Source organism: Pelophylax lessonae, assembly GCF_965119305.1.
Source record: "Pelophylax lessonae genome assembly, chromosome: 1".
NCBI classification, from domain to species: Eukaryota; Metazoa; Chordata; class Amphibia; order Anura; family Ranidae; genus Pelophylax; species Pelophylax lessonae.
The window spans coordinates 677,170,761-677,196,857 of record NC_138768.1 but is presented as its reverse complement, the minus strand read 5'-3'; the positions used below and the strand labels follow the sequence as shown (position 1 = coordinate 677,196,857).

Here is a 26,097-nt window from a genome sequence, read left to right as displayed (position 1 = left end):
GCATTTCATGTCTTCTGAGCTGCTTCAATAACACAGGTCAGGAGCAAAAAATTTAAAGCCCTTGAACCCTAGTTCTGAAAGAGAAATGAAAAAAGTGTACCCACAAATAGTTTGTGTGTACACTGCCTGCTTCTCATGACTAGTGATTTTCACATTCCCAGGCTATCCCCACCATCCATTAGATGTTGGGAATAGAGATGGGTGTCAGTACAATGTAACTCCAGCATGCATTTACAGTGGCTGCCCAATGGCCAAAGATGGAAGACACTGGGTTCAGAAGGAGTGATGGAGAAGATGACAATAGTAAACAGAGCGCTTAGGGATAACACTGACCTCCCAACATTAGAGGAGAGCAGACACAGAGGGAAGTCTGTGATAATGTTCAGGTATGCAGGGCTGCCATTGCCTGCTTCCTGGTTGTCATTCTGATTTCAATGCATTCTGGGTCACTGACCAAATAAAAGCATAGGGATTGGGAGTTGTTTCTAGCTTTCCTCCGTTGCCAATTAATAATGCATTGGTTTTCAGGATGACAAGTCCAAAATTACTGGAGCTTGACTAGGGTACATCAGAGGTCACCACCCCAAAATTTTAAATTACCCACCAAATCTCCACCACCCAGTGGAGTTAAATGGCCCTCAGGCCTTTTAATAAACCAATATAACAATAAATAACAATTAACCATTGCAGATATATATATATATATATATATATATATATATATATATGTGTGTGTATGTGTATATATATATATATATATATATACAGTTCATGCCCACAGCCACAAGACACCACCTTGGGGTTATTACCACTTGCCCACAGACCATTCAGGTCTACCATTACTTAGTCCCTATTATTGGACAACTCCCAAACCGAGGACACCATACCAACAGACGAATCCCCACTTGTATCTCACATTAAGAGCTTTTACCCCATTCAAGGGGTCCCAACTGCCGACCTGATCACTGTAAGACCTATCCGACTCAAGCCTATATAGCAAATACCAGGGAGGGAGGGAGGGCCATTCATCCGATGACTTCCAGACTCTGACTTGCATTCTAATCCCTTCCTGGAGTCTAATCTCCTACCCTCCTCCCCATCACCCTGTCTCCTCAGCCAATCGCGTACTATACCTCCTACACCCCCCTATGTTGTCCGGTTCCCCTTCCACCCTGTAATGCAGGCCCTATGCTTCATTCGTTTCTTAAAGCTCTGGGCCTTCCTGGAAAGTTCCAGGCAGCTTCAGGTATTGGGAGAAACCACAATTCTCATATTTCTGTCAACACAGTTTACTTAAAAATAGTTATACCTCAGACACTATGTAGAATTCAAGTTGTGAAAAAGCTCTTTAGTAGGCTTTAGTTGTAGTTACTTTAAATAGTTAAAGCAGGGTTCCACACATTTTTGTGTTTATTTAAAGTCAGCAGCTGCAAAAAGTGTAGCTGCTGACTTTTAATTAACACACACTTATTTGGCAATGTGGCAGGCGGGGGCCTCGGTTCTCTCCCTCTTCTCCCGGCGGCGCCAGCATCTCTAGCGTGGGCACCCGGCTGCGAAAGCTTGCATCTTCACAGCCAGGTGCGCACTGCGCAGTGAATGGGCAGTCTTCTGGGACCTGTGATGTGTCCCAAAAGATTACAAGGAGGGAGGGAGGGGGAGAGGAGAACTTCCGTTTTGAGCCACCTAGGCGGCCTGAGCGGAAGTGGGAGCGGGTACCTGTCAAATCTAGGTACCTGCTCCCCCCCCCCCCCAAAAAAAAAAAATTAAAAAAATAATGACATGCCAAATGTGGCATGTCGGGGGATCAGGAAACCAGAAGTTCCATTTTTGGGTGGAACTCCACTTTAACATACATGTAATAAATAGTACATTCATTTCTAGCATGCAGAGTAAAATAGAAAACTCCTGTAAAAGATTTTATTGTTATCCTCGACCCTGTCAAAGAGATTTCACTTCACATTCTTGCAGTCAACAGCCAGGACTAGAAATGTGGGGAGCTGTTGCCATTAGGAAAGAAAGACACCCATAGAAATGAGGTTCTAACCCTCATTTTACTAAACAAAGTGGCGTTGATTTATTAGGCCCCTTTCACATTAGGCAGGCATCGGCTGCGATCCGCTTGCTCAGAAGGGGATTTCTCTGTTGATCCCTGATGAGCAGGCAGATGATAGGTTTGTGTCCGGTCCACTCATGCAGAGCGGACACGGACACAGACCACTTTCCTCTATGGGCTGCTGGATGTAAACGGACCGCCTGTCTGTTTACACCCAACTGCCATCCGATGTCATCTGCCGGACGGATGGCAAACATATCCCCATTCGTCTGCTTTTGGTGGATCGGATTGGATGTAGGCGGGTGCAAACACACATGTCTGTTTACACCCGCTGCTCCATAGAGAAAAATGGAGGTTCCGATGGTGTCCTACTGAAAAACTAACCGATCGGAACGTCTGTATAAAAGGGCCTTAAACTGGAGAGTGCAAAATCTGGTGCAGCTGTGCATGGTAGCCAATCAGCTTCTAACTTCAGCTTGTTCAATTAACCTGTGACAATAAAACCTGGAAGCTGATTGGTTTCTGTGCAGAGCTGCACCAGATTTTGCACTCTACAGTTTTAGTAAATCAACTCCATAGTGTGTTGAAGTCTATTTCTTCATTTTTTCTTTCCCGTAACTTCCTTTCTGGACAGAAATCTTCCTAGTGGGAACACAGACTGCAATAAAAAAAACTGACAGAGGTTCTATTATTTCCCCATTTTGTTTAAAATGAAATAACGGAATTTTTGTAAAATCTTACCTGTAAAATTCCTTTCTCTGAGTCCTCCGACAGTCGCCGCCCCTCCATATTCATCACAATGGGGTTATGACTTCCGCTCCGTAGGAGTAGCTAGGCAACAGAATATGTTAGTACAAAGACTTTTAACATATCCCCACCCCCAGGGGGTGGTCCCCTCAGTCTATAACCCTCCACTTCCTGTATTCAACTCAGTTTCAGGGGAATAGCAGTAGAGTATATAACCAAACAACCCCAAAAGAGGGGCGGGGGAGGCGACTGTCGGAGGACTCAGAGAAAGGAATTTTACAGGTAAGATTTTACAAAAATTCAGTTTTCTCTTACGTCCTCCGACAGTCGCCTCCCCTCCATATTCATCACAATGGGGATGTCCCAAAGCAGTGTAAACATGAGGGGTGGGAAAACGCAGCCGCGCCTAAGGCAACGCCGTCTCCCATCAGAGAAAGGAACCTTACCAAAGGAAGGAACCAGTTGGGCATGAGAAAAAAATACTTGCTCAAACGGAGCAAGAACCCAGGGAAAAACAAAAATCCCAAACAGCCAAGGAGCCTGCAACAAGGGCTCTAGGAAACTGCCGCACTAAGAACCTTGCGGCCAAAGGAAGCATCTGCAGATGCCTGAACATCTACTCTGTAGAATTTTGTGAAAGTGTGTACGGTCGACCAAGTCACCGCCTTACACACCTGGGCCACAGAAGCCCCATGACGACAGGCCCAAGACGTACTCCGAGATCTGGTAGAGTGCGCCTTCACAGGCACAGGGGGAACATTTCCCTTCAAAGCATAGGCCCGTTCAATGGTCTGTCTGATCCATTTGGCGATGGTAGAAGCCGACGCCGCCATGCCCTTCCGAGGACCCTCCGGAAGAACAAACAAGGAATCCGATTTGCGAAATGATTCGGTCGATTTCAGGTAAACCCTAAACGCCCGGACAACATCCAAGGAGTGCAGCTGCACCTCCTGCGGATGCTTTGGCTTCGCGCAGAGCGAAGGCAAGACAATGTCCTCATTGAGGTGAAAGTCCGAAACCCTCTTCGGAAGAAAAGAAGGGTTAGGTCGCAAGACCACCTTGTCCAAGTGCATGACCAGATACGGAGACTTGCAGGACAAGGCTGCCAACTCCGACACTCTACGAGCCGAGGTAATAGCCACCAAAAAGGCGACCTTCTTGGACAACAAAGACAGCGAGATCTCCCTGATCTTTTCAAAAGGAGCACGCTTCAACACGGACAGAACCAGATTCAAGTCCCAAGGGGTAGAGGGTCCCTCCTAGGAGGGATCAGATGCCGTACCCCCTGCACAAAGGTGCTAACCAAAGAGTTAGATGCCACAGGACGTTGAAAAAGAACGGCCAACGCAGACACCTGACCCTTGATCGTAGCCAGCGCCAAACGCTGGTCAACACCCGTCTGAAGGAAGGACAACACTCTAGACACCGAGTAGGTGCGAGGTGAGAACCTCCTGGACTCGCACCAGGCAAAATACGCCTTCCAAGTACGGTAATAGACCTTCCCCGAGGAGGACTTCCTCGCATTGATCAAAGTGTGAATGACCTCAGGGGAGAGACCCCTGTTCTTCAGGACCTCGGTTTCAACAGCCAGGCCGTCAAAGCCAGCGACTGTAAGGCAGGATGGAAGATCGGCCCTTGCGACAGGAGATCTTCTCGAAGAGGCAGACGCCACGGGGCGTCGATCGCCAGATTCACGAGGTCTGCGTACCAGGACCGGCGAGGCCAGTCCGGAGCCACAAGAATCACCATGGTCGGTTCCGACCGCAACCTGCGGAGGAACTTTGACAGTAATTGAATCGGTGGAAACGCATACATCAGTTGGTACTGATGCCAAGGGGCAACCAACGCGTCTGACGCGTCTGCCCGAGGATCGCGCGTCCTTGCCACGAACCGTGGCACCTTGTTGTTCAGACGAGACGCGAACAGGTCCACCACCAGGGGACCCCACTTCGCGCACAACATCTGGAAGACATCCGGGTGGAGGGACCATTCCCCCTGGTCCAGGGTCTGACGGCTCAGATAATCCGCCTGCCAAATCTCCACCCCTGGAATGTGAACTGCCGATATCGCCGGGACGTGCGTCTCGGCCCAGGACAAAATGTCGGCTACTGCTCGAGCCGCTCTGGCACTCCTGGTGCCCCCTTGGTGATTGATATAAGCCACCGCCATGGCATTGTCCGTCTGCACTCGAACCGGACAACCCCGAAGTCTGTCCGACCAACGTCGAAGGCAGAGATGTATAGCTCGCAGTTCCAGAATGTTGATCGGAGGGGAGGACTCTTCCTCCGACCAAGTACCCTGGGCAGACAGAACGCCCAGAACACCACCCCAGCCCGACAGGCTGGCGTCCGTGGCGATCACCGTCCACGAGAAGGGACGAAAAGATTTGCCCCCCGACACCGACGGGGACTGGAGCCACCACAGAAGATCCCTTCTGGTCCGATGACTCAACGAGATCCGAAGATCCAGAGATCGCGGTCGCCCGTCCCATCTGAACAGAATCTCCGCCTGGAGACCCCGCGTGTGAAACTGGGCGAAGGGAATCGCCTCGAAAGCCGAGACCATCAATCCCAGACACCGCATGCACGTCCGAATGGACGAGGACGGATCGTCCCTGAGGGACCTGACTCCCTCCTGAAGAGTCCGAGTTTGTCGTCCGGTAGGAAGACCTTCGCCTGGACAGAGTCCAGAATCATTCCCAGGTACGGAAGACGAACCGATGGGCACAGTGTAGACTTTGGAAAATTGATCGTCCAACCAAACTCCCGCAGAGTCTGTAACGTGAAGGACAGATCCTCCTCCAGACCCTGGCTGGTCGCAGACCGAACCAAAATATCGTCCAGATATCCCAGGACCGAGATGCCCTGGGCTCTCAACAAAGCCAGAACAAGCGCCAGCACCTTGGTGAACACCCGCGGAGCCGAGGCGAGGCCAAAAGGCAATGCCACAAACTGGGAATGATCCTCCGCTATGGCGAATCGAAGGTACCTCTGGTGCCCCTCGAAAATCGGGATGTGAAGATACGCATCCTTCAAGTCGATGGAGGCCATGAACTCCCCCGGAATCAGGGCAGCCACCACCGACCGCAGAGATTCCATGCGAAACTTGCGCACCCGCACAAAGCAGTTCAGAGCTTTCAAGTCCAGAATCGGACGTACCTTGCCCTCCTTCCTGGGCACGGTGAACAGATTGGAATAGAACCCCCGAAATCTGTCCCGATGAGGCACCGGGACCACCACTCCCTGAGCCCTCAGGTTCTGCACCGCTAGATGCAGGTCCCGCAAACGCTCCGGGGATAGCAGAAGATTTGAGGGAAAAAATCTGGTCTCCGGCCGAGAGAGAAACTCGATCTTGTACCCAGATCGAACGATTTTCTGAACCCACCTGTCCCGAACCCGGGACAGCCATGGCTGAGCGAAAACCGAGCAAGCGTCCCCCCACCCCTGAGTCAGGTGAGGGCGCCCCTTCAGGCCGCACTGTTGTGGGCCGCGGAACCGGTGTGTCAGCCTCGACCTTTGGACGGCTTGCCCCTATAGTGTGACCGAAAGGCACGAAAAAAGACCCCTGAGGGGGCCGAAAGGAGACATGCTTCTTACCAGGAGCCGTCTTAGTCTTGTGGGATTGAGGCAAGAGCGTGCTCTTACCACCCGTGACCCCCTAAATTAGGGCATCAAGGGATTCACCAAGAAGGCGAGAACCACCAAAAGGCAGATTAGCTAAGGTCTTACGCGAAGATTGGCCACCGACCAACACTTCAACCAAACCAGGCGGCGAGACAACACCGCCACACCATGTACACGTGCAGCCAACGAAACCATATCCAGGTCCGCATCACACAAATACATGACACCCTGGTGGATTTGATCCACCATATCCCAAGTCGCCTGGAGGGCAGAATCAGCCACCAGGATACGTCTAAGCACCTGCGTCCAGCTCGCGACCACCTGGGCCGCCATAAGTGAAGCAATAAGGCTTTAAACATAGAACCCATAATAGAATAGGTATGACGGGCAAGGAACTCCATCCTCTTGTCCGTGGCATCCCGGAACACCGGGGTGTCTTCAGCAGGAATCGCAGTGGACTTGTTCAAAACTGCTATCGCATGGTCCACCGGAGGGGGGACACACCAACGCTCATCAGTAGCGGGCGTAAAAGGATAGCGTAGCTTAAACCTACTCGGTACAGCAAAAGGTTTGCGTATATTACGCCAATGTTCATTCACAGCGCGTTAAAATCATCAGTGCAGGGAAACACCTGCGACGTTTTGCGCCTTTTCTGCGTCCCATAAGCCGCCAAGGCAGCAGGGGGACATTGTTCATCCTCTAAACGCAGTGTTTGCTTGATAGAAGCAACCAATTCTTCCATGAGTGGAAGCTCTTCAGACGAGCCAGGGGGAGAATTATCAACCCCCTCTACCTCAGCCTCCACCTCTGACCCTACAAGGTCCAGGGAGGAACGGGACCCCGATAGGGAGACCCCAGCCACAGCAGCCCCATCACCATCCTCCTCTGAACCAGAGGAAATTAAAACTCTGGGTCATGTGTGGATTGAGCAGCCACCAGCAGGTGCACCTGAGCAGCAAGATTAGCCACAAACGCAGCCAAACCCCCCCCCCCCCCCCCGGGGGGGGGGGAGACAGCAGTCCCTTGTGAGCCCACCAAGGTGGCAGGAATTTTGCTTTCCTGAGAATCCATTGCCCCCAGAGCAGATCGGAAAAGAAAGGGTTAACAGCCCCCACAACAAGCGCGGCGAGCGCTGCCCACCGCACACACACACTTAGCCCAATATGAGACCCCCACAGGGAGAAAAGGCTAAACCTAGGCAATGACACAGAGATAAATAAAACCTGTAAGGTCCAATGCTGCTGCTGCTGCTCCGATCGGTGCGCCCAGGGATGTGATGCAATACAGGGCGCTTCTGTGCAAGCCTATGCAAGGCTACAAGAAAATGGCCACCAGCAGTGTTACCATGCGGCCGGAGCGAGCGCTGACAAAATGGCGTCGTTTGGCGCCGAAAACTCCGCTCCCTCACTCAGTGAAATGCACAGCAAACATGGCGGACCGCCGCAGCGGTCTTAGAAATGTGCCCCAACACGATACATGCATGTTATACAGCACACAGTCTGACACACAGATCCAGTCTGACACAGAAGTGCAGCACAGCCCCCCTCCTTGCAGCCCACAGCATGCACCAGAGAGATAGGAAACATTTACAGTGTGACAGAGGCAGGGTAACACAGTCCCAGACTGACAGCCCTCAGACAGACAGGTCCCCACATAGATTTACACTTACCTCATAGGTGGCGTGGGGAACCCGCACAGGCGAACAAGCCGCTGTACATGAGACAGGGAGAGTCACATCCAGGACGCAGCAATGGTGGGTTGAGAAACCGCACAGCGTCCAGTGAGGTAGCCACCTCACCATAGCATCCCTGCACCGAACAGGGATGGGTCGTTCAGAACTTCAGGAGCGGTACCTGACTGAACGCTCGATGGCGGGCTGAGAAACCACTGACCCACAACCTGCGACCAGGGGGGTCAGCCCGAGGCGCAGCCCGCATGATCCTCTTCATCAGAAAAACTAAACTAATGCTGTTAAAAATAACAGCTAAGTAAAGAAAGAGAAAAAAACTCAAATAAAATCAAAAAGAAGAGAAAGGCTGAGACAAAAGCCCCAGCATAGAGACATGCAGCCACTCCTGACAAGCTAGACATTGAAACTGAGTTGGATACAGGAAGTGGAGGGTTATAGACTGAGGGGACCACCCCCTGGGGGTGGGGATATGTTAAAAGTCTTTGTACTAACATATTCTGTTGCCTAGCTACTCCTACGGAGCGGAAGTCATAACCCCATTGTGATGAATATGGAGGGGCGGCGACTGTTGGAGGACGTAAGAGAAAAACATTTTTTATTAGAGTTCGGCTTTAAGCCTTTTTCCTTTTTCAATAGTAACCCACACTAATTGCATTCACCTGTCAAATGCCAGGGTTAAGTGGGCAGTAGAGTCTCTTGTTTTTGACCATTGAAAGGCCATGGCATTTAGTGAGGGATTTGTGTCAAGGCTTCTTTTTCCACAGGGGCACCGAGAACAATCTAAAGTCTTGTAAGCACCACAAGGTCATTTTACAATTACATTAGAAATGTTTTAGGGCAGGTCAAGTTACCTTTACCATTGCTAAAATAGGTTATAACCTCCATAAAAAAAGAAAGCATGATACCTGCCATCCCTGCTCTTGCTTTGTATCATATTCTTTTTTTTTTCTAACAATACACACATTCTTTACAGGCCTGTGATGAAGGGCTTTGGCTTGTGCCAATCACATCAGTTTACAGCAGTGTGAGAAGCTTCTGAGATCATTCACAATGTGTTGACAGGTGCATTAGTTGACCTGCTTCAAGTGGGTTTTGCATTCCATAGACTTGTAAAGAAATGCAAAACCCACTTGACCTCAAGAAGATTTACCCCCCTTCACCCCCTAGGCCTTTTTTTGCGATATGGCATTATTTTAACTGACAATTGCACGGTCCTGTGACGCTGTACCCAAATAAAATGTACTGTATGTCCTTTTTTCCCACAAATAGAACTCTCTTTGTGTGGAATATGATTACTAATGCATTTTTTTTTTTTTTGCGCTATAAACAAAAAAAAATCGGACAATTTTGAAAACATATCCACATTTTGGTAAACAAAATCCCAATAGGCATATATTGATTGGTTTGCACAAAAGTTATAGGGTCTACAAACTATGAGATATATTTATGGAATTGTTATTTATTTAATTATTTATTTTATTTTTAACTAGTAATGGCGGCGATCATTGACTTATAGCGGGACCATAATATTGCGGCAGACACTAACTGACACTTTAGACACTTTTTTGGGAACCGGTGACACTAACACAGTAATCAGTGCTAAAAATATGCACTGTCACTGTACTAACGACACTGGCTGGGAAGGGGTTAACATTGGGGCGATCAAAGGGTTACACGTGTTTCTAGCCAGTGCTTGTGCACTGTGTGGGCGTTGCTTTTACTAAGGGAAGACATGGATCCTGTGTATCTGTTTTGCAGGAACACAGGATCAATGCCTTCCCTACTGACAGAACTGCAATCTGCCTTGTTTACATAGGAAGAACGGTGGTCTGTCTGTGTACCAAATGATCAGAGGTTGATGTCGGACATCAAGTCTATGGTACCCGCTGATTGGGTCCTGCTGTGTAGAATCACAGTGGGAGCAAACCGCCGGTGGCACTCATTCATGCCGCTACCTGGATGTGCAGAATCAAGTATATACAGTATCTCACAAAAGGGAGTACACCCCTCACATTTTTGTAAATATTTTATTATCTTTTCATGTGACAACACTGAAAAAATTACACTTTGCTGCAAAGTAGTGAGTGTACAGCTTGTATAAAAGTGTAAATTTGCAATCCCCTTAAAATAACTCAACACACAGCCATTAATGTCTAAACCGCTGGCAAAAAAAAAAGTGATTACGCCCCTAAGTGAAGATGTCCAAATTAGGCCCAAAGTGTCAATATTTTGTTTGGCCACCATTTTTTTCCAGCACTGCCTAAAACCCTCTTGGTTATGGAGTTCACCAGAGCTTCACAGGTTGCCACTGGAGTCCTCTTCCACTCCTCCATGACGATATCATGGAGCTGGTGGATGTTAGAGACCTTGCACTCCTCCACCTTCTTGAAAGTCAGTGAATAAGCGCTCACTGTACCACTCAGGAAGGAACCACATGACTGGTGGTACCACAGATGTAAATAACAAAATGTAAATATGGATAAAGAAATAAATAAATGTGGAATAAGGTTAATGACAATAGAAATATTACAGAACAAACAAGGTACATGAACCTCAACTATGCAGAAGTCCTGTTCAATCATACGATGATCCTGAGGGTGATGGATCCTTAATGATGGAAAATACAGAAAATCCAAATCAGGGTGCTGGGGTGATGGTTAGACAGGCAGCTCCTCAAAAGGTAGGGATTCCCTCCAAATGTACAGCAAAGAAAAAGAACAAGGGCGCCAAGTCATAAAGGGTAAATAAACAGCTGTAAATTTTAATGTAGTAACTTACATGTAAAAGCAGATATTCCAATAGGACAGCATGTGTAATATGGATGGGCAGTCCCCACAGTGAATCCGATGGAACCGATGTAAGGTGATCACATCCGGGTCCTGTGTGAATGTGGAAACAGTTCTGGATGCCGGCATTGCCAGGTGATGCCGCAGATAGCGTGGGCTCCCTGGCTGGGCAGCCTCGCCGGGATCCGCCGTGCAGCAAGGAGGTGATGACCCGGAACCGGAAGTGAATGAAGCAACCTGTCGCTTCCTCCACGGAAGCCGACAGGGACGAACACTAGACCGAAAGTGGAGGGCGGGCCGTAACATAGTTTCGGAGGACCTCCTCCTTCATCAGGCAGGCCCGCCCCTCCACCATAGAACATTTTTATAGCAATGGGGAACAATTACACTTCTGATAGACCTCAGGTGACAACATTAAAAAATGGAAAATTAAATGGAACCGAAAAGAGGGAGGGAGAGACCCCTCCTAGCAAAAGACAAGGGCAGTGACTATTAAAAAATACCTTCTGTTGGAGGATGCCCCACAGATGCTCAATAGGGTTTAGGACTGGAGACATGCTTGGCCAGTCCATCACCTTTACCCTCAGCTTCTTTAGCAAGGCAGTAGTCGTCTTGGAGGTGTGTTTTGGGGTCTTTATCATGTTGAAATACTGCCCTGCGGCCCAGTCTCCGAAGGGAGGGGATCATGCTCTGCTTCAGTATGTCATAGTACATGTTGGCATTCATGGTTCCCTCAATGAATTGTCACTCCCCAGTGCCGGCAGCACTCATGCAGCCCCAGATATGACACTTCCACCACCATGCTTGACTGTAGGCAAGACACACTTGTCTTTGTACTCCTCACCTGGTTGCCGCCACACACACTTGACACCATCTGAACCAAATAAGTTTATCTTGGTCTCATCAGACCACAGAACATGGTTCCAGTAATCCATGTCCTTAGTCTGCTTGTCTTCTGTAAACTGTTTGCGGGCTTACTTGTGCATCATCTTTAGAAGAGGCTTCCTTCTGGGACGACAGACATGCAGAGCAATTTGATGCAGTGTGCAGCGTATGGTCTGAGCACTGACAGGTTGACCCCCACCCCTTCAACCTCTGCAGCAATGCTGGCAGCACTCATACGTCTATTTCCCAAAGACAACCTCTGGATATGACGCTGAGCACGTGCACTCAACTTCTTTGGTCGACCATGGCAAGGCCTATTTTGAGTGGAACCTGTCAAGTTAAACCGCTATATGGTCTTGGCCACGGGGCTGCAGCTCAGTTTCAAGGTCTTGGCAATCTTCCTATAGCCTAGGCCATCTATATGTAGAGCAACAATTATTTTTTCAGATCCTCAGAGAGTTCTTTGCCATGATGTGCCATGTTGACCAGTATGGGAGCGAGAGAGCGATAACACCAAATTTAACACACCTGCTTCCCATTCACACCTGAGACCTTGTAACATTAATGAGTCACATGACACCAAGGAGGGAAAATGACTAATTGGTTTCAATTTGGACATTTTCTCTTGGGGTGGACTCACTTGCCAGAGGTTTAGACATTATAGCCTGTGTGTTGAGGTATTTTGAGGGGACAGCAAAGTGACACTGTTATACAAGCTGTACACTCACTACTTTACATTGTAGCAAAGTGTAATTTCTTTAGAGCCCGTTCACATTAGCGCGACTTGTCAGGTGACTTGTCAGCCTGACAAGTCGCCGTATGTCGCGCTCCATTGAGTAGTACAAGACCCGTTCTAATAGGAGCGACACAAGTCGCTCCGACTTAGAAAAAGGGTTGTGTACTACTTTGGGGCGACCTCGGAGCGACTTGCATAGACTTCCATTATGTGAAGTCTCTGCAAGTCGCGCCGAAGTCGCGGTGCACATCGGTGCACGCGACTTCACAGGTCGCCACCCGAAGTCGTGTCGCCTCAATGTGAATGGGCTCTTAGTCTTGTCACATGAAAAGGTATAATAAAATATTTACAAAAATGTGCGGGTTGTACTCACTTTTGTGAGATACTGTATACATGATCCTGTGCTCAGGGGGCGCCCTGTAGCAGTAAAACTGCTATAGAGCGGTCGACAAGTGGTAAAGCAAACAAAAGCCTGTCAACACATGCCCTAATATAGCTGTGACCTTGTCTTCTTGAATTGTATGGTAGGTGTATGAAATGGTCATAGGTGTATGAAATTTGCCTGTGTAATATTTTTTTTTTTTTTTGTTCCACTCCTGGCAGCTATGAGCGTATGGCATACTCAGTTACTAATTAATTTAATGGATATACTGAATGTTTCAGATTTAAATTTTCCCTGACAAAGGGTCAAAATATAACTTAATACATATTCAAGAAAAACAAGAGTACATGCTTTTTGTGCCACATTAAATGATAATCTTCATCACAAGATGGCAGCAAAACACTGCAAATAAACTCTGCATACATGTTATGTCTACAAAGATAAATGCACATATTCACCAGCACACCAAGGATCCTCAAATATCGTCCAAAGGCTTTTATCACATGCCTGACGAAGGGGTCCTGCGCAGTTCCCAAATGTTGCACTAGTTCTTGTGATGTGATCTTTCTGAAATAAAAGCCTTTGGACGATATTTGAGGATCCCTGGTGTGCTGGCGAATATGTGCATTTATCTGTGATGTTTCCAGTAACCAGCTGGTAGTCGCTACAGCACCCACTATGGATGAGCCTGGTTTCCAGGAACGTGTGCGATGGGACTATAGACAAGAATATCTACACAGATGTCTCGAACCATGTAATTTGTTGAAATAGCAAATGTTTCCATTAACCTTTTGATGTGTCATTTTAATGCAATTGTGTTTGGACAATGCATGATGTTTGGACAGTTACCGCTAGCAAACTCAAAATGTGTATTGACTTTAATTATGACACGTCTTAGGCAAAACTTGCCCATATTTTGCTAGCCACCTGTCAAGTTTAAACCTGCACAAATGTCATTTAAAGAAGGAAAGATGGAATTTAACCACTTGCCTACTGGACACTTTCAACCCCTTCCTGCCCAGGCCAATTTTCAGCTTTCAGCGCTGTCACACTTTGAATGACAATTGCGTGGTCATGCAACACTGCCCAGATGACATTTTTATCATTTTTTTTCAAACAAATAGAGCTTTCTTTTGGTGGTATTTAATCACCACTGGGGGTTTTATATTTTTTGCTAAATAAATAGAAAAAGGCAGAATTAAAAAAAAAAAAATAACGTTTTTATAGTTTGTTATTAAATTTTGCAAACAAGTCATTTTCACCTTAATTGATGTGCGCTGATGAGGCGGCAATGGTGGGCACTGATCGGCTGCATTTTTGGGCACTAATAGGCTGCACTGATGGGCGCTAATAGGATGCGCTGATGGCCACTGATAAGGATGCGCTGATGGCCACTGATAAGGCGGCACTGATAAGGCAGCACTGCTAAGGTGACACTGATAGGCACTGATAAGGTGGCACTGGGCACTGATGGGTGGAACTGATGGGCACTGAAGGGCACTAATAGGTGGCACTCATGGGCACTGATAGGTGACACTGATAGGCAGCACTGACGATGGGGCACTGTTGGGCATTGATAGGTGGCACTGGTGGGCACTGATAGGTGGCACTGGTGGTCACTGGTAGGTGGCACTGACCTGCACTGGTGGGCAATGGTAGGTGGCACTGGTGGGCACACATGCAAAAGCAGTGGCTCTTCCTCTTCGGCACTGATTTCCTTCTGACAGCAGCCGGCGAACAGTTTTTTTTTTTTTTTTCTTTTCTCCTCACGCTGTCACCGTGAGGAAAATAAAAAGCTGGTTACCGGCTCTGTTTACAGCGCGTGATCAACTGTCATTGGCTGACAGCTGATCACGTGGTAAGAAGCCGGGACCTGATCTGTGATCAGCCGAGTCTCATGGATTTGCTCATCACAGAGTGAGCCGCGTGCACCCTGCAGGGAATGCGCAGGCAGCTCATGCATGGGAGGACGTAAATGGACGCCCTCTCGGCAATATAGGCCCTTGCTGTAGCCGTCTTTCGGCCATAGTGCGGGCATGAAGGGGTAAAAATAGAACTACAGGTCCCTCTCAAAAAATTAGCATATTGTGATAAAGTTCATTATTTTCTGTAATGTACTGATAAACATTAGACTTTCATATATTTTAGATTCATTACACACAACTGAAGTAGTGCAAGCCTTTTATTGTTTTAATATTGATGATTTTAGCATACAGCTCATGAAAACCCAAAATTACTATCTCAAAAATTAGCATATCATGAAAAGGTTCTCTAAACGAGCTATTAACCTAATCATCTGAATCAACTAATTAACTCTAAACACCTGCAAAAGATTCCTGAGGCTTTTAAAAACTCCCAGCCTGGTTCATTACTCAAAACCGCAATCATGGGTACGACTGCCGACCTGACTGCTGTCCAGAAGGCCATCATTGACACCCTCAAGCAAGAGGGTAAGACACAGAAAGAAATTTCTGAACGAATAGGCTGTTCCCAGAGTGCTGTATCAAGGCACCTCAGTGGGAAGTCTGTGGGAAGGAAAAAGTGTGGCAAAAAACGCTGCACAACGAGAAGAGGTGACTGGACCCTGAGGAAGACTGGGGAGAGGGAAATGCCAAAATGCCTGAAGTCCAGTGTCAAGTACCCACAGTCAGTGATGGTCTGGGGTGCCATGTCAGCTGCTGGTGTTGGTCCACTGTGTTTTATCAAGGGCAGGGTCAATGCAGCTAGCTATCAGTAAATTTTGGAGCACCTCATGCTTCCATCTGCTGAAAAGCTTTATGGAGATGAAGATTTCATTTTTCAGCACGACCTGGCACCTGCTCACAGTGCCAAAACCACTGGTAAATGGTTTACTGACCATGGTATTACTGTGCTCAATTGGCCTGCCAACTCTCCTGACCTGAACCCCATAGAGAATCTGTGGGATGTTGTGAAGAGAAAGTTGAGAGACGCAAGACCCAACACTCTGGATGAGCTCAAGGCCGCTATCGAAGCATCCTGGGCCTCCATAACACCTCAGCAGTGCCACAGGCTGATTGCCTCCATGCCACGCCGCATTGAAGCAGTCGTTTCTGCAAAAGGATTCCCGACCAAGTATTGAGTGCATAACTGAACATAATTTTTTGAAGGTTGACTTTTTTTGTATTAAAAACACTTTTCTTTTATTGGTCGGATGAAATATGTTAATTTTTTGAGATAAGAATTTTGGGTTTTCATGAGCTGTATGCCAAAATCATCAATATTAAAACAATAAAAGGCTTGCACTACTTCAGTTGTGTGTAATGAATCAAAAATATATGAAAGTCTAATGTTTATCAGTACATTACAGAAAATAATGAACTTTATCACAATATGCTATTTTTTTGAGAGGGACCTGTATAGGCAAAACTTTTTTTTTTCTCTTCTCATTTTGGATAGAGTAAGGGAGGGTTATACCCCTGTCCCTTTATTTTCTTCCATCTGTGTCCCATTGGGGAGATTTCCCTTCACATCCTGTCCCATAGCCAAACAAGTGAGAGGAAATCCATGCTAATTAAGGGAATCCCTTGGGGACCCACTGGCCACCAGAACCAGCGTCCCCACTAGAATATTTTCCCTCTATTACTTTTCAGGGGAACCCCCTAAATTTGCGATTTTCTTTTACTTTCAACGATAAAAGTAAACAGGACAAATAGAGAGGGTGAATCTCCCTAATGGGGGCACAGACAGCAATAAAAACTGACAGGGGTTCTAATCACTACAAATTCTGCATGAACATTCTGCACACTAATGGCCCGTACACATGATCTGAAAATCGGACGACAGATCGTCTGTTTTTCTTTGCATGCTAGTCGCATATTGAAAAAAAGAGTTTACTAAAGTTATGAGAATTCTCAAACAGAATAAAAAATTGAAAGTGATGTAATGTGTTGTAATGTATTTGTATTGTATTTTCAAACGACAACTTTACTAATTAAATGAAAATGGTACTAGAAAAATGTTCGTGCTTGTCTATAATATTGAATGAATTGATGTAATCGTCTCTTGAAAAGCTGTGTACAAACAATCAGATTATTGTACGATCGCTTCGAAAGCTGTGATTTTCAGATCGTGTGTACGGGCCATTAGTGCGCAGAGGGTTCATCCAGTATTTGTAGTGTTAATATGTGGTTACACATCTTTAGCACCTGAAAGTTTAAATACATGTACAAGCTATAGGGATTTGAGCACAGGTATACTGTATCTTGTTCTAATCAATCGCTACTGTCCAAAACTAAAAAAAAAAAAAAAAGTTTTGCCTTTAGTTGTACTTAACAAGTACTTTCCTCACACTGAAGCTTCAACTCGCTCATTAAACTTTAGGTGGTCTGAAAAGTATGATGCTAAAATGCACTGTAATTTCCTAAAAATGAGCAGCTTTCTCATTGTAATCATTGGGCCCAATACATTGACTGTGACTAAACTTGCCCTGTGTCTCTGCCACTGTTGCCTGACTCTACAATAATAAATCAGAATAAAGATTGTCAAAATGTCTATGTTGTTCCGATTACTTCTGGCAGAATGGAGTAGAATCTCTTGGGGGGCTGTGACTTCTTTAAAGCCTCTGAATAATCTTGGATTGGTCCTCGGAAAGATGGCATCAGGTTGGAGGAAACCTGTGCTGAAAGAAGTTCATAGTCGCCCATTGCTGACCTCTGCTTATGAAAAATGTTATTTGATTGGTTTAATTTTAAAAAAAAACAATTATATAGTCCAATGTAATAATTGGTGTACGAATATTTGTATGTAAAATTGAATGGTTTAAAAAAATCTGTTTTATTTTTATATGTATGCTGTTCTATATAATCGCTCAATATCATCTTGGCAAACTTAAGCCCCGTACACAGGATCAGATTATCGGACGATCTATCGTCTGTTTTTTGTGGCATGCTAGTCTGATGTGGAAAGTGAAGAGGTTATTTTCATACGAATTTTCCCGTACGACAGAATTCTACTTCAGAAGTGATTTCATGTGTTGGATTGCTTTGTATGTGTTCTTTCTTCTCTGAGCATGCCTAGTCTTGCTCATAAGATTTTTCCCTGTCGAAATCTGTACTGACTGCATGAAAATCGGGCGTGTGTTGACGGAGGACAAAAATTTTATAGCCTGCACATCAGGATTTTGTCAGCGGAAAAGTCGGAGTCGGCTGTCGAAAGCACCATACTAACAATCGGAAAATCGGCAGATCGGTCGTCGGACGAAATTTCCCTTCCGAATTTCTTATCGTGTGTACGGGGCTTTAGGGTTAGTTGCAGGTGTCCTTTATGTGTTTCATTTTGCCTGATTTCAACAGGGCTGCTGTGGACGTTATAATGTCCTTAATGCTCGATTTGCCTGGTCTTGCCCTATTCCATCATGGTTGCTGCGGGCCTCTGCCCATCCTGGGTGGGGCTTCCTGCATGGTGGTCTGATCGTGAGTGTTCCGGTGGATGTGTGGCTCCATTGGGATGGGCAGGCCGCAGGAAACCGGCTGCCCTCTTATCGCTGGCCATGGGTCGTTAAGCTCACTGATGAGAGATCAATGGCCAGATTAAATTATTAAAGCACTTGATGTGTCTAAATGCATTACATGATTTGACAAGTGTCAAGTATTTTCTTGAACAAGCTGAAGTTAGAAGCTGGTTGCTATGCACAGCTGCATTCTGTGTGCTCCAGTTTTAGTAAATCTCCCTCACCGGGTCGCTTCTGCAATAAAAGCTTACCTGGCAACCACTTTCTATTTTATATCTTTAGCTCCACTTTAAATACTTAAAGCCAGTGGCTTCAATAACATATGCAGATCAGGGGTTTTGAGCTCATTGGCTGCATTCTTGACTCATTGACCATTTTTAGAAGGCCAGCAATGGCATTTCTGTCAGAACAGGTTTCTTTTTAAAGTGGAGCTGAACTCTAAATGTGGAAATATGCTATGTTGCAGGACACATGTATTTGGTAATTGCACCTAAGCAGTACCCTGAAAGATTTCCTTCTGTTTGGAATTCCTCCTTAAAAATAGCAGCGCACTTCCTTGTATGTGAGGGTCTCATGTACTTCTGTGCCTACAGCCTCATAGCTGTATATCTGCGTGAGATATGGTGATGCCACTACTGAGCTGTAGAGGATTCTGCACCTGAAAATCTATACTGTATGCTTCTACCTGCTTCTGCTTCTTCTTGAATATTCCTCCCCCAGGTACGAGATCAGCAGTTTTTGGGGCACATGGGAGGAAGGGGTTCCCTCCATACACACACACAGTGCATAATAAGTCTGTAATGGAGGAGAGCTCAGCTGCACCCTGAAAGCATTATGGATGACTAGCCCTTTGCTTGCCCTTTTTTGGGCACATCTCCCAAAGTTCAGGACCACTTTAAGGAAAAAAAATGTAAAACACAACTAAAAACTTTTTTATAACAATTTTGTATTTCAAAAATTTACAATACAGTTTTCTATGTTTACGGACAATCAAAAATCCAGATAAGCTGCTAATGTGTTGTAATTATTTCAGTTCACTAGGTGGCAGCAGAGTAATTCTAAAGCATGTCATGTAAGGAAACGTTGAACCTTTATAGGTCTAAGAGCTATAAGTAGCATGGTCATGACATCCAAAAATATAATTGAATAAATTACACTATTCTTGTTTTTTAAATGTAAAAACATATTAATCATTTCCATTTGTTGTTTCAAGTTCTTGAATAATTTATTTCTCTTTTTATATAGCTCCAGGTTCTGGTTTTTCTACACTGGATGGGGACTTTAAACCAACTCCACAGGACAGGAACAGAGACAAGGCCGAGGGCAAACACTCCATGAATAAACCTGTATCAGTCTCTGTTCCATCTTCTATAACAAGACTAAATGATAAAGTTTCTGCTTCTGAGACACAGTCATTTTCAGAGAGACATAGCCCAGAGGTAATTGCACTGTTCACAACTGTATGTGTCTTTCTGACTGCAGAAAATGCTTTAATTAAAACCATTTCCATTTTTAACATTGGGCTTGAAAGCATGCAGCCATAACAAATGGTCCCTGGCCTTAATATGAAGTGCAGCGCTGTAGGTATTCGATAAGAACTATTCACATCTCATAAGTGCTAGAAAATTGTTTCTTGGCATAACTCACAAAAATAAAGAGGTTTTTATTTCATAGTTATGCTTTCACTGTATATAGTGATTTTCATTTATTTGTATTGATTGGCCATGCTTTTAATTGCAGGTATAATTGATATGTCATTTAGTTATATGTATTTACACATTTTAGAATTGTAACACATGCAAGACTTTTCATGCATGAGACCAAATCTGCCAATTGTATTGATTTGGCACCAGTGGATTATTTCTGGATCATTTGGGAGTACGGTGTTGTATATATGTTTGTGGTTGATTGGTTGAATGATGCGTTCAGTAAGTGACCTGAATTTCCATTTTGCCTGTTCAGTATCTGAATGAATATTACCATTGTGAGGGAGACCTATTTCTTATTCATACAATACAGGACACTGCCTTTGTTATCATTGGGTTATATGCAGCTACCTTCAAGTAAGCAGGCACTGGCAAAAAAAAAAGAAGGCTGCAAAAATGTCCCCCTATATAACCCCTTCCACTCTCAGCAAGCCTTTGTTTTTTTTACTAGTGTCTTTAGGTTCTTAGGTGGTGTTAAGCTACTCTCAGAAGAGCTCCTCCCTTCTGAGGGAAGCTTACTGTGACAAACGCCCATTTGCTGGGACGTTCGCCACGGGCTACTGGAGAAATTTGGAGGCCAGCCTCCTACCCACGGACTACGGGCCTTGGCTTGTAGGGGAGCGTGGCTCTGTGTGGGGGTGTATGCTGAGGGACCCTTGGAGTACTGTTACCTTGAATTCAAGTCCCTGTCACCCCAAGCGACACCAACTCTAGGCTTAAGCTGCCTACAACCAAGGACTTTACACAATGAAAGACTAAACAGATGCTAATGACATAAGACTCAGCTATGGTATACTGGGGGGATGTGAATGGACACTTAAAATAAGGTGTGTTGAAAATGGAGACGGGCAGTCTGGGAGCATATGTCTTCTGCTTTCATCTGTTTAGAGGTGGTGTGTGTTCACACTTCTAGGAATGCGTATTCGGCTATGTTTTGGGCTTGTTGTTTTGTTGAGTCAATTATGATAATGCTAATCCTGTCTGAGCCTGCCCTGTCATTCACCTAAGACTGTATATATTGGAAGTAAGTTGTTGAATAAAGAGTCTTTGTTTTTACCCTTCATCGAGCTTAGGCTGATATTTGGGGGGGGGGGGTTGGGGGCCATAGTCACTGCATCACATGAGATTTGGTAGACCTAAGACGGAAATACTCGGTCGAAGTATTGGGGGTCCGTTACACTGGTGGCAAGCGGTGGGATTCTTCTCCCGTATAGATCCCAAACCAGGAATGCAGTGAGGAGCTCAGCAGTGTCTCGATCTAAGGAGGATCTCAGGAGATGGAGCGAGCTAGCCCCTGGGCAGTGCCCCCATATGAGGTGGAGTTCCAGCGGAGACTACTGGCAAAGGAACAGGGCCATATGTCAGCCAAGGACAAGGTGGACCAGAGAAAATATGTAATGCAAGAATTCTGGCAGGAGTCCATGGAGGTAGCCCTAGTATGGGGGCCCATGCCACCCTGATTTTGCCCCTCCAGCAACCACGGGATGCCTCTGGAGGGGATTATAGTTGGTGCCCTGCCCAGGAAGACCCAGGATATTTCAACTGGGACGTAGGGCAGGAGGCCCTCTGGAGCACGGCACAGTCTGGGAAAAGACACCAGACTAACACAAACTCAAACCAGTTGGAGGTCTGGGGTCTGGTTAGTCTCCCCCAGGAGGGGGGAGGTAGGTGACGAATGCCCATTTGCTGGGACGTTCGCCACGGGCTACTGGAGGAGTGTGGAGGCCAGCCTCCTGCCCAGGGACTACGGGCCTTGGCTTGTAGGAGAGCGTGGCTCTTTGTGGGGTTGTATGCTGGGGGACCCTTAGATTACTGGTACAGTGCCTTGCAAAAGTATTCGGCCCCCTTGAACTTTTTGACCTTTTGCCACATTTCAGGCTTCAAACATAAAGATATAAAACTGTAATTTTTTGTGAAGAATCAACAACAAGTGGGACACAATCATGAAGTGGAACGAAATTTATTGGATATTTCAAACTTTTTTAACAAATAAAAAACTGAAAAATTGGGCGTGCAAAATTATTCAGCCCCCTTAAGTTAATACTTTGTAGCGCCACCTTTTGCTGCGATTACAGCTGTAAGTCGCTTGGGGTATGTCTCTATCAGTTTTGCACATCGAGAGACTGAAATTTTTGCCCATTCCTCCTTGCAAAACAGCTCGAGCTCAGTGAGGTTGGATGGAGAGCGTTTGTGAACAGCAGTTTTCAGTTCTTTCCACAGATTCTCGATTGGATTCAGGTCTGGACTTTGACTTGGCCATTCTAACACCTGGATATGTTTATTTGTGAACCATTCCATTGTAGATTTTGCTTTATGTTTTGGATCATTGTCTTGTTGGAAGACAAATCTCCCTCCCAGTCTCAGGTCTTTTGCAGACTCCATCAGGTTTTCTTCCAGAATGGTCCTGTATTTGGCTCCATCCATCTTACCATCAATTTTAATCATCTTCCCTGTCCCTGCTGAAGAAAAGCAGGCCCAAACCATGATGCTGCCACCACCATGTTTGACAGTGGGGATGGTGTGTTCAGGGTGATGAGCTGTGTTGCTTTTACGCCAAACAAAATGTTTTACATTTTTGCCAAAAAGTTCGATTTTGGTTTCATCTGACCAGAGCACCTTCTTCCACATGTTTGGTGTGTCTCCCTGGTGGCTTGTGGCAAACTTTTTAAACAACACTTTTTATGGAAAGTTTTAAGAAATGGCTTTCTTCTTGCCACTCTTCCATAAAGGCCAGATTTATGCAGTATACGACTGATTGTTGTCCTATGGACAGAGTCTCCCACCTCAGCTGTAGATCTCTGCAGTTCATCCAGAGTGATCATGGGCCTCTTGGCTGCATCTCTGATCAGTCTTCTCCTTGTATGAGCTGAAGGTTTAGAGGGACGGCCAGGTCTTTGTAGATTTGCAGTGGTCTGATACTCCTTCCATTTCAAAATTATCGCTTGCACAGTGCTCCTTGGGATGTTTAAAGCTTGGGAAATCTTTTTGTATCCAAATCCAGCTTTAAACTTCTCCACAACAGTATCTTGGACCTGCCTGGTGTGTTCCTTGTTCTTCGTGATGCTCTCTGCGCTTTAAACGGACCTCTGAGACTATCACAGTGCAGGTGCATTTATACGGAGACTTGATTACACACAGGTGGATTCTATTTATCATCATTAGTCATTTAGGTCAACATTGGATCATTCAGAGATCCTCACTGAACTTCTGGAGAGAGTTTGCTGCACTGAAAGTAAAGGGGCTGAATAATTTTGCACGCCCAATTTTTCAGTTTTTTATTTGTTAACCAAGTTTGAAATATCCAATAAATTTTGTTCCACTTCATGATTGTGTCCCACTTGTTGTTGATTCTTCACAAAAAATTACAGTTTTATATCTTTATGTTTGAAGCCTGAAATGTGGCAAAAGGTCGCAAAGTTCAAGGGGGCCGAATACTTTCGCAAGGCACTGTACTTTGAATTCAAGTCCCTGTCACCCCAAGCGACACAGACTCTAGGCCTAAGCTGCCTATAACCAAGGACTTCACACAATGAAAGACTAAACAGATGCTAATGACATAAGGCTCACCTATGGTATACTGGGGGGATGTGAATGGACACTTAAAATAAGGTGTGTTGAAAATGGAGACGGGCAGTCTGGGAGCATATGTCTTCTGCTTTCATCTGTTTAGAGGTGGTATGTGTTCACACTTCTAGGAATGCGTATTTGGCTACCCTGCCCCCAACAACCGCCCTCCCATTGGTCAATTGCAAAGTACCTGCAGTTCCCATTCAGGTCCTCTTTAGCCATGCAAATGAGGAATTGAAAATTAGTCATAGCTTGACCAGAAGGACTGCCATGCAAATGAGGACTTGAAAATGAGTCAACAGGGATTGGTCAGATAGCTTGACCAGAAGGACTGCCATTTGCAAGGAGACAGAAGCCCCAGGGGGCAATCAATGTACACAATAGTCAGACACAGAACAATGGTTCCCTAACGAGCCCTCAATACACATTACTCTGAGTGTCAATACATCCCTTAGCAGACAGCAGGTGAGGTCATTAGCACACCTGACAATAGGTGAATGGAAAGCCACCTCAGACCAAAAGCAACATTGTTTAGACAGCCCGTCTCCACATTGAACTTCCTGGAATGACCATATTAGGAGTTGGACTTCCTGCTCAGAGACCTCATGGCAAAGGGAACAAATGACCTTGCTGACAAATATGAAGCAATTCAACCCATCACCCATCTGTCCTTAAACTCCAGTGATGGGGAACACCATTTGTAGTAGTCCAAACCATTTTTCAGTGTTCGCCACCCTCCTGGTCACCCTGCATCCATAACAGATGCAGGGTGACTTAAACATAAGAGAGCCCCATAAGGCTGGGCATGGTGCCCCCCAACCTCTCAAAAGGAATTTGGGGTCCACAACCCCCATGCCCAAAGTGACTCCCGTCACAACACTCTACTAAATATGTTAGTGCTTCATGGCCTTTTCAGCATCAGGTATCTGTTTCTCAGATTTGCAAGACTGACACCTTGGCTTCTGTTTACATTACTGTATGTTACGTTCTGCCAGGTGGATGTTCAGCCCCCCCCCCCCATTGACACCAGTTTCATGTGTAAGGTGCTACAAGCTGCTTTCTGAAACTGTCAAGTTTGGACAATCCAGTTGTAATGATTAAAGTTGTAAAGTCTGCTTTTTGATTTATACCTACAGGTAAGTCTATAATTAGGCTTACCTGTAGCTTTAGTAAGTATCTCCTAAACCTGTACCGTTTAGGAGATATTTACTTTAGTAGTAGCCAGTGACGACATTAGCGCATGCGCACTGCATTCTGAATAGACGGTGCCATCCATTCAGAGCTCTGTGCCATGACCGTGACTTCATTGCAGGAGTGCAGACATTGCAGCTCGGCCATTGAAACTGCCGAAGTCCACAAACCTGGAAGAAATACCGGGTGAAGATAGAAGCCCCAGCAGTGGTGACAGCGCACCGCTGGAGAGCTTAGTTTTAAGATAAGTCTGACGTTATATACTAGTATGCAGTGTGTACTAGCACAATATGACATTATCCTGCATTATCCTTACACTACTGCTTTAGGGAGCCTGTGTCCTGTACTTTATGACTAAGAAAATAGGATATTTGGCTTACCAGTAAAATCAGTCTCTCTTGAAGTACAGTATGGGACACCAGTCTCTCCTCGCTGTTCTTATACAGTGCTTTGAAAAAGTATTCACACCCCTTGAAATTTTCATGTGACAACCAAAAACGTAAATGTATTTCATTGGGATTTTATTTGATAGACCAACACAAAGTGGCACATAATTGTGAAGTGGAAGGAAAAGGATAAATAGTTTTCAAATTTTTTTACAAATATCTGAAAAGTGTAGCGATGTTGAACCTAGAACTATGCAGGCACATCATATGGGAGGTCAGTAAGCCACAACACAAGGAGCCTCTACAGAGGTCCTTGATGCCTGGATGTTCAGGCCAAATAAAGTGGCATTAGAATGCGTCAGATGTGGGAGAATGCAACTCGACTATAACTGTAAAACACATTTGCATACCTAAATCATTTTTCTATTATTTTAAGAAGGTTTTTTTTAGGTACACAGTTTCGGTAATGCATTAATCCTATTTTAGTGGTATAATAGTATTCAGCAAGAACACTTGCTGACCGCAATACGTATATATATATATATATATATATATATATATATATATATATATATACATATACATTGCCATTTGCAACATTTATGGGGGATTATGGCTGCAGTGTTAGATTTAAGTCTCTGCTGCCTGCCTGCCTCTGACTACTAGTATGAGGAGACTAGAGTGGGATTTTGTGGTGTCACCACTGTGCTGCACACTTTTCTCCTTGCTGGAACCTCTGACATATAAATACAAAACCCTGCCTCTACCAAGATGACCGGGACATGGTGCAGAACAACACATTTTTCAGTTTGTCCGTAATGAAAAAAGATTAGTTGCAGGATGACCACAGGCAATACTAATGGATAATCATCTGC

The 26,097-nt window shown here is 45.5% G+C and overlaps 1 protein-coding gene across 1 annotated transcript in view; it reads left to right on the top strand.

Moving 5' to 3' along the window:
- The window catches only part of MAP9 (microtubule associated protein 9), a 177,480-nt gene that overhangs the window by 17,566 nt on the left and 133,817 nt on the right, over nt 1–26,097 (top strand). The window contains exon 5 of the mRNA XM_082243222.1: nt 19,618–19,811. Within this exon, the coding sequence (XP_082099348.1) occupies nt 19,618–19,811 (194 nt within the window). The remainder of the gene's footprint in view (nt 1–19,617; nt 19,812–26,097) is intronic.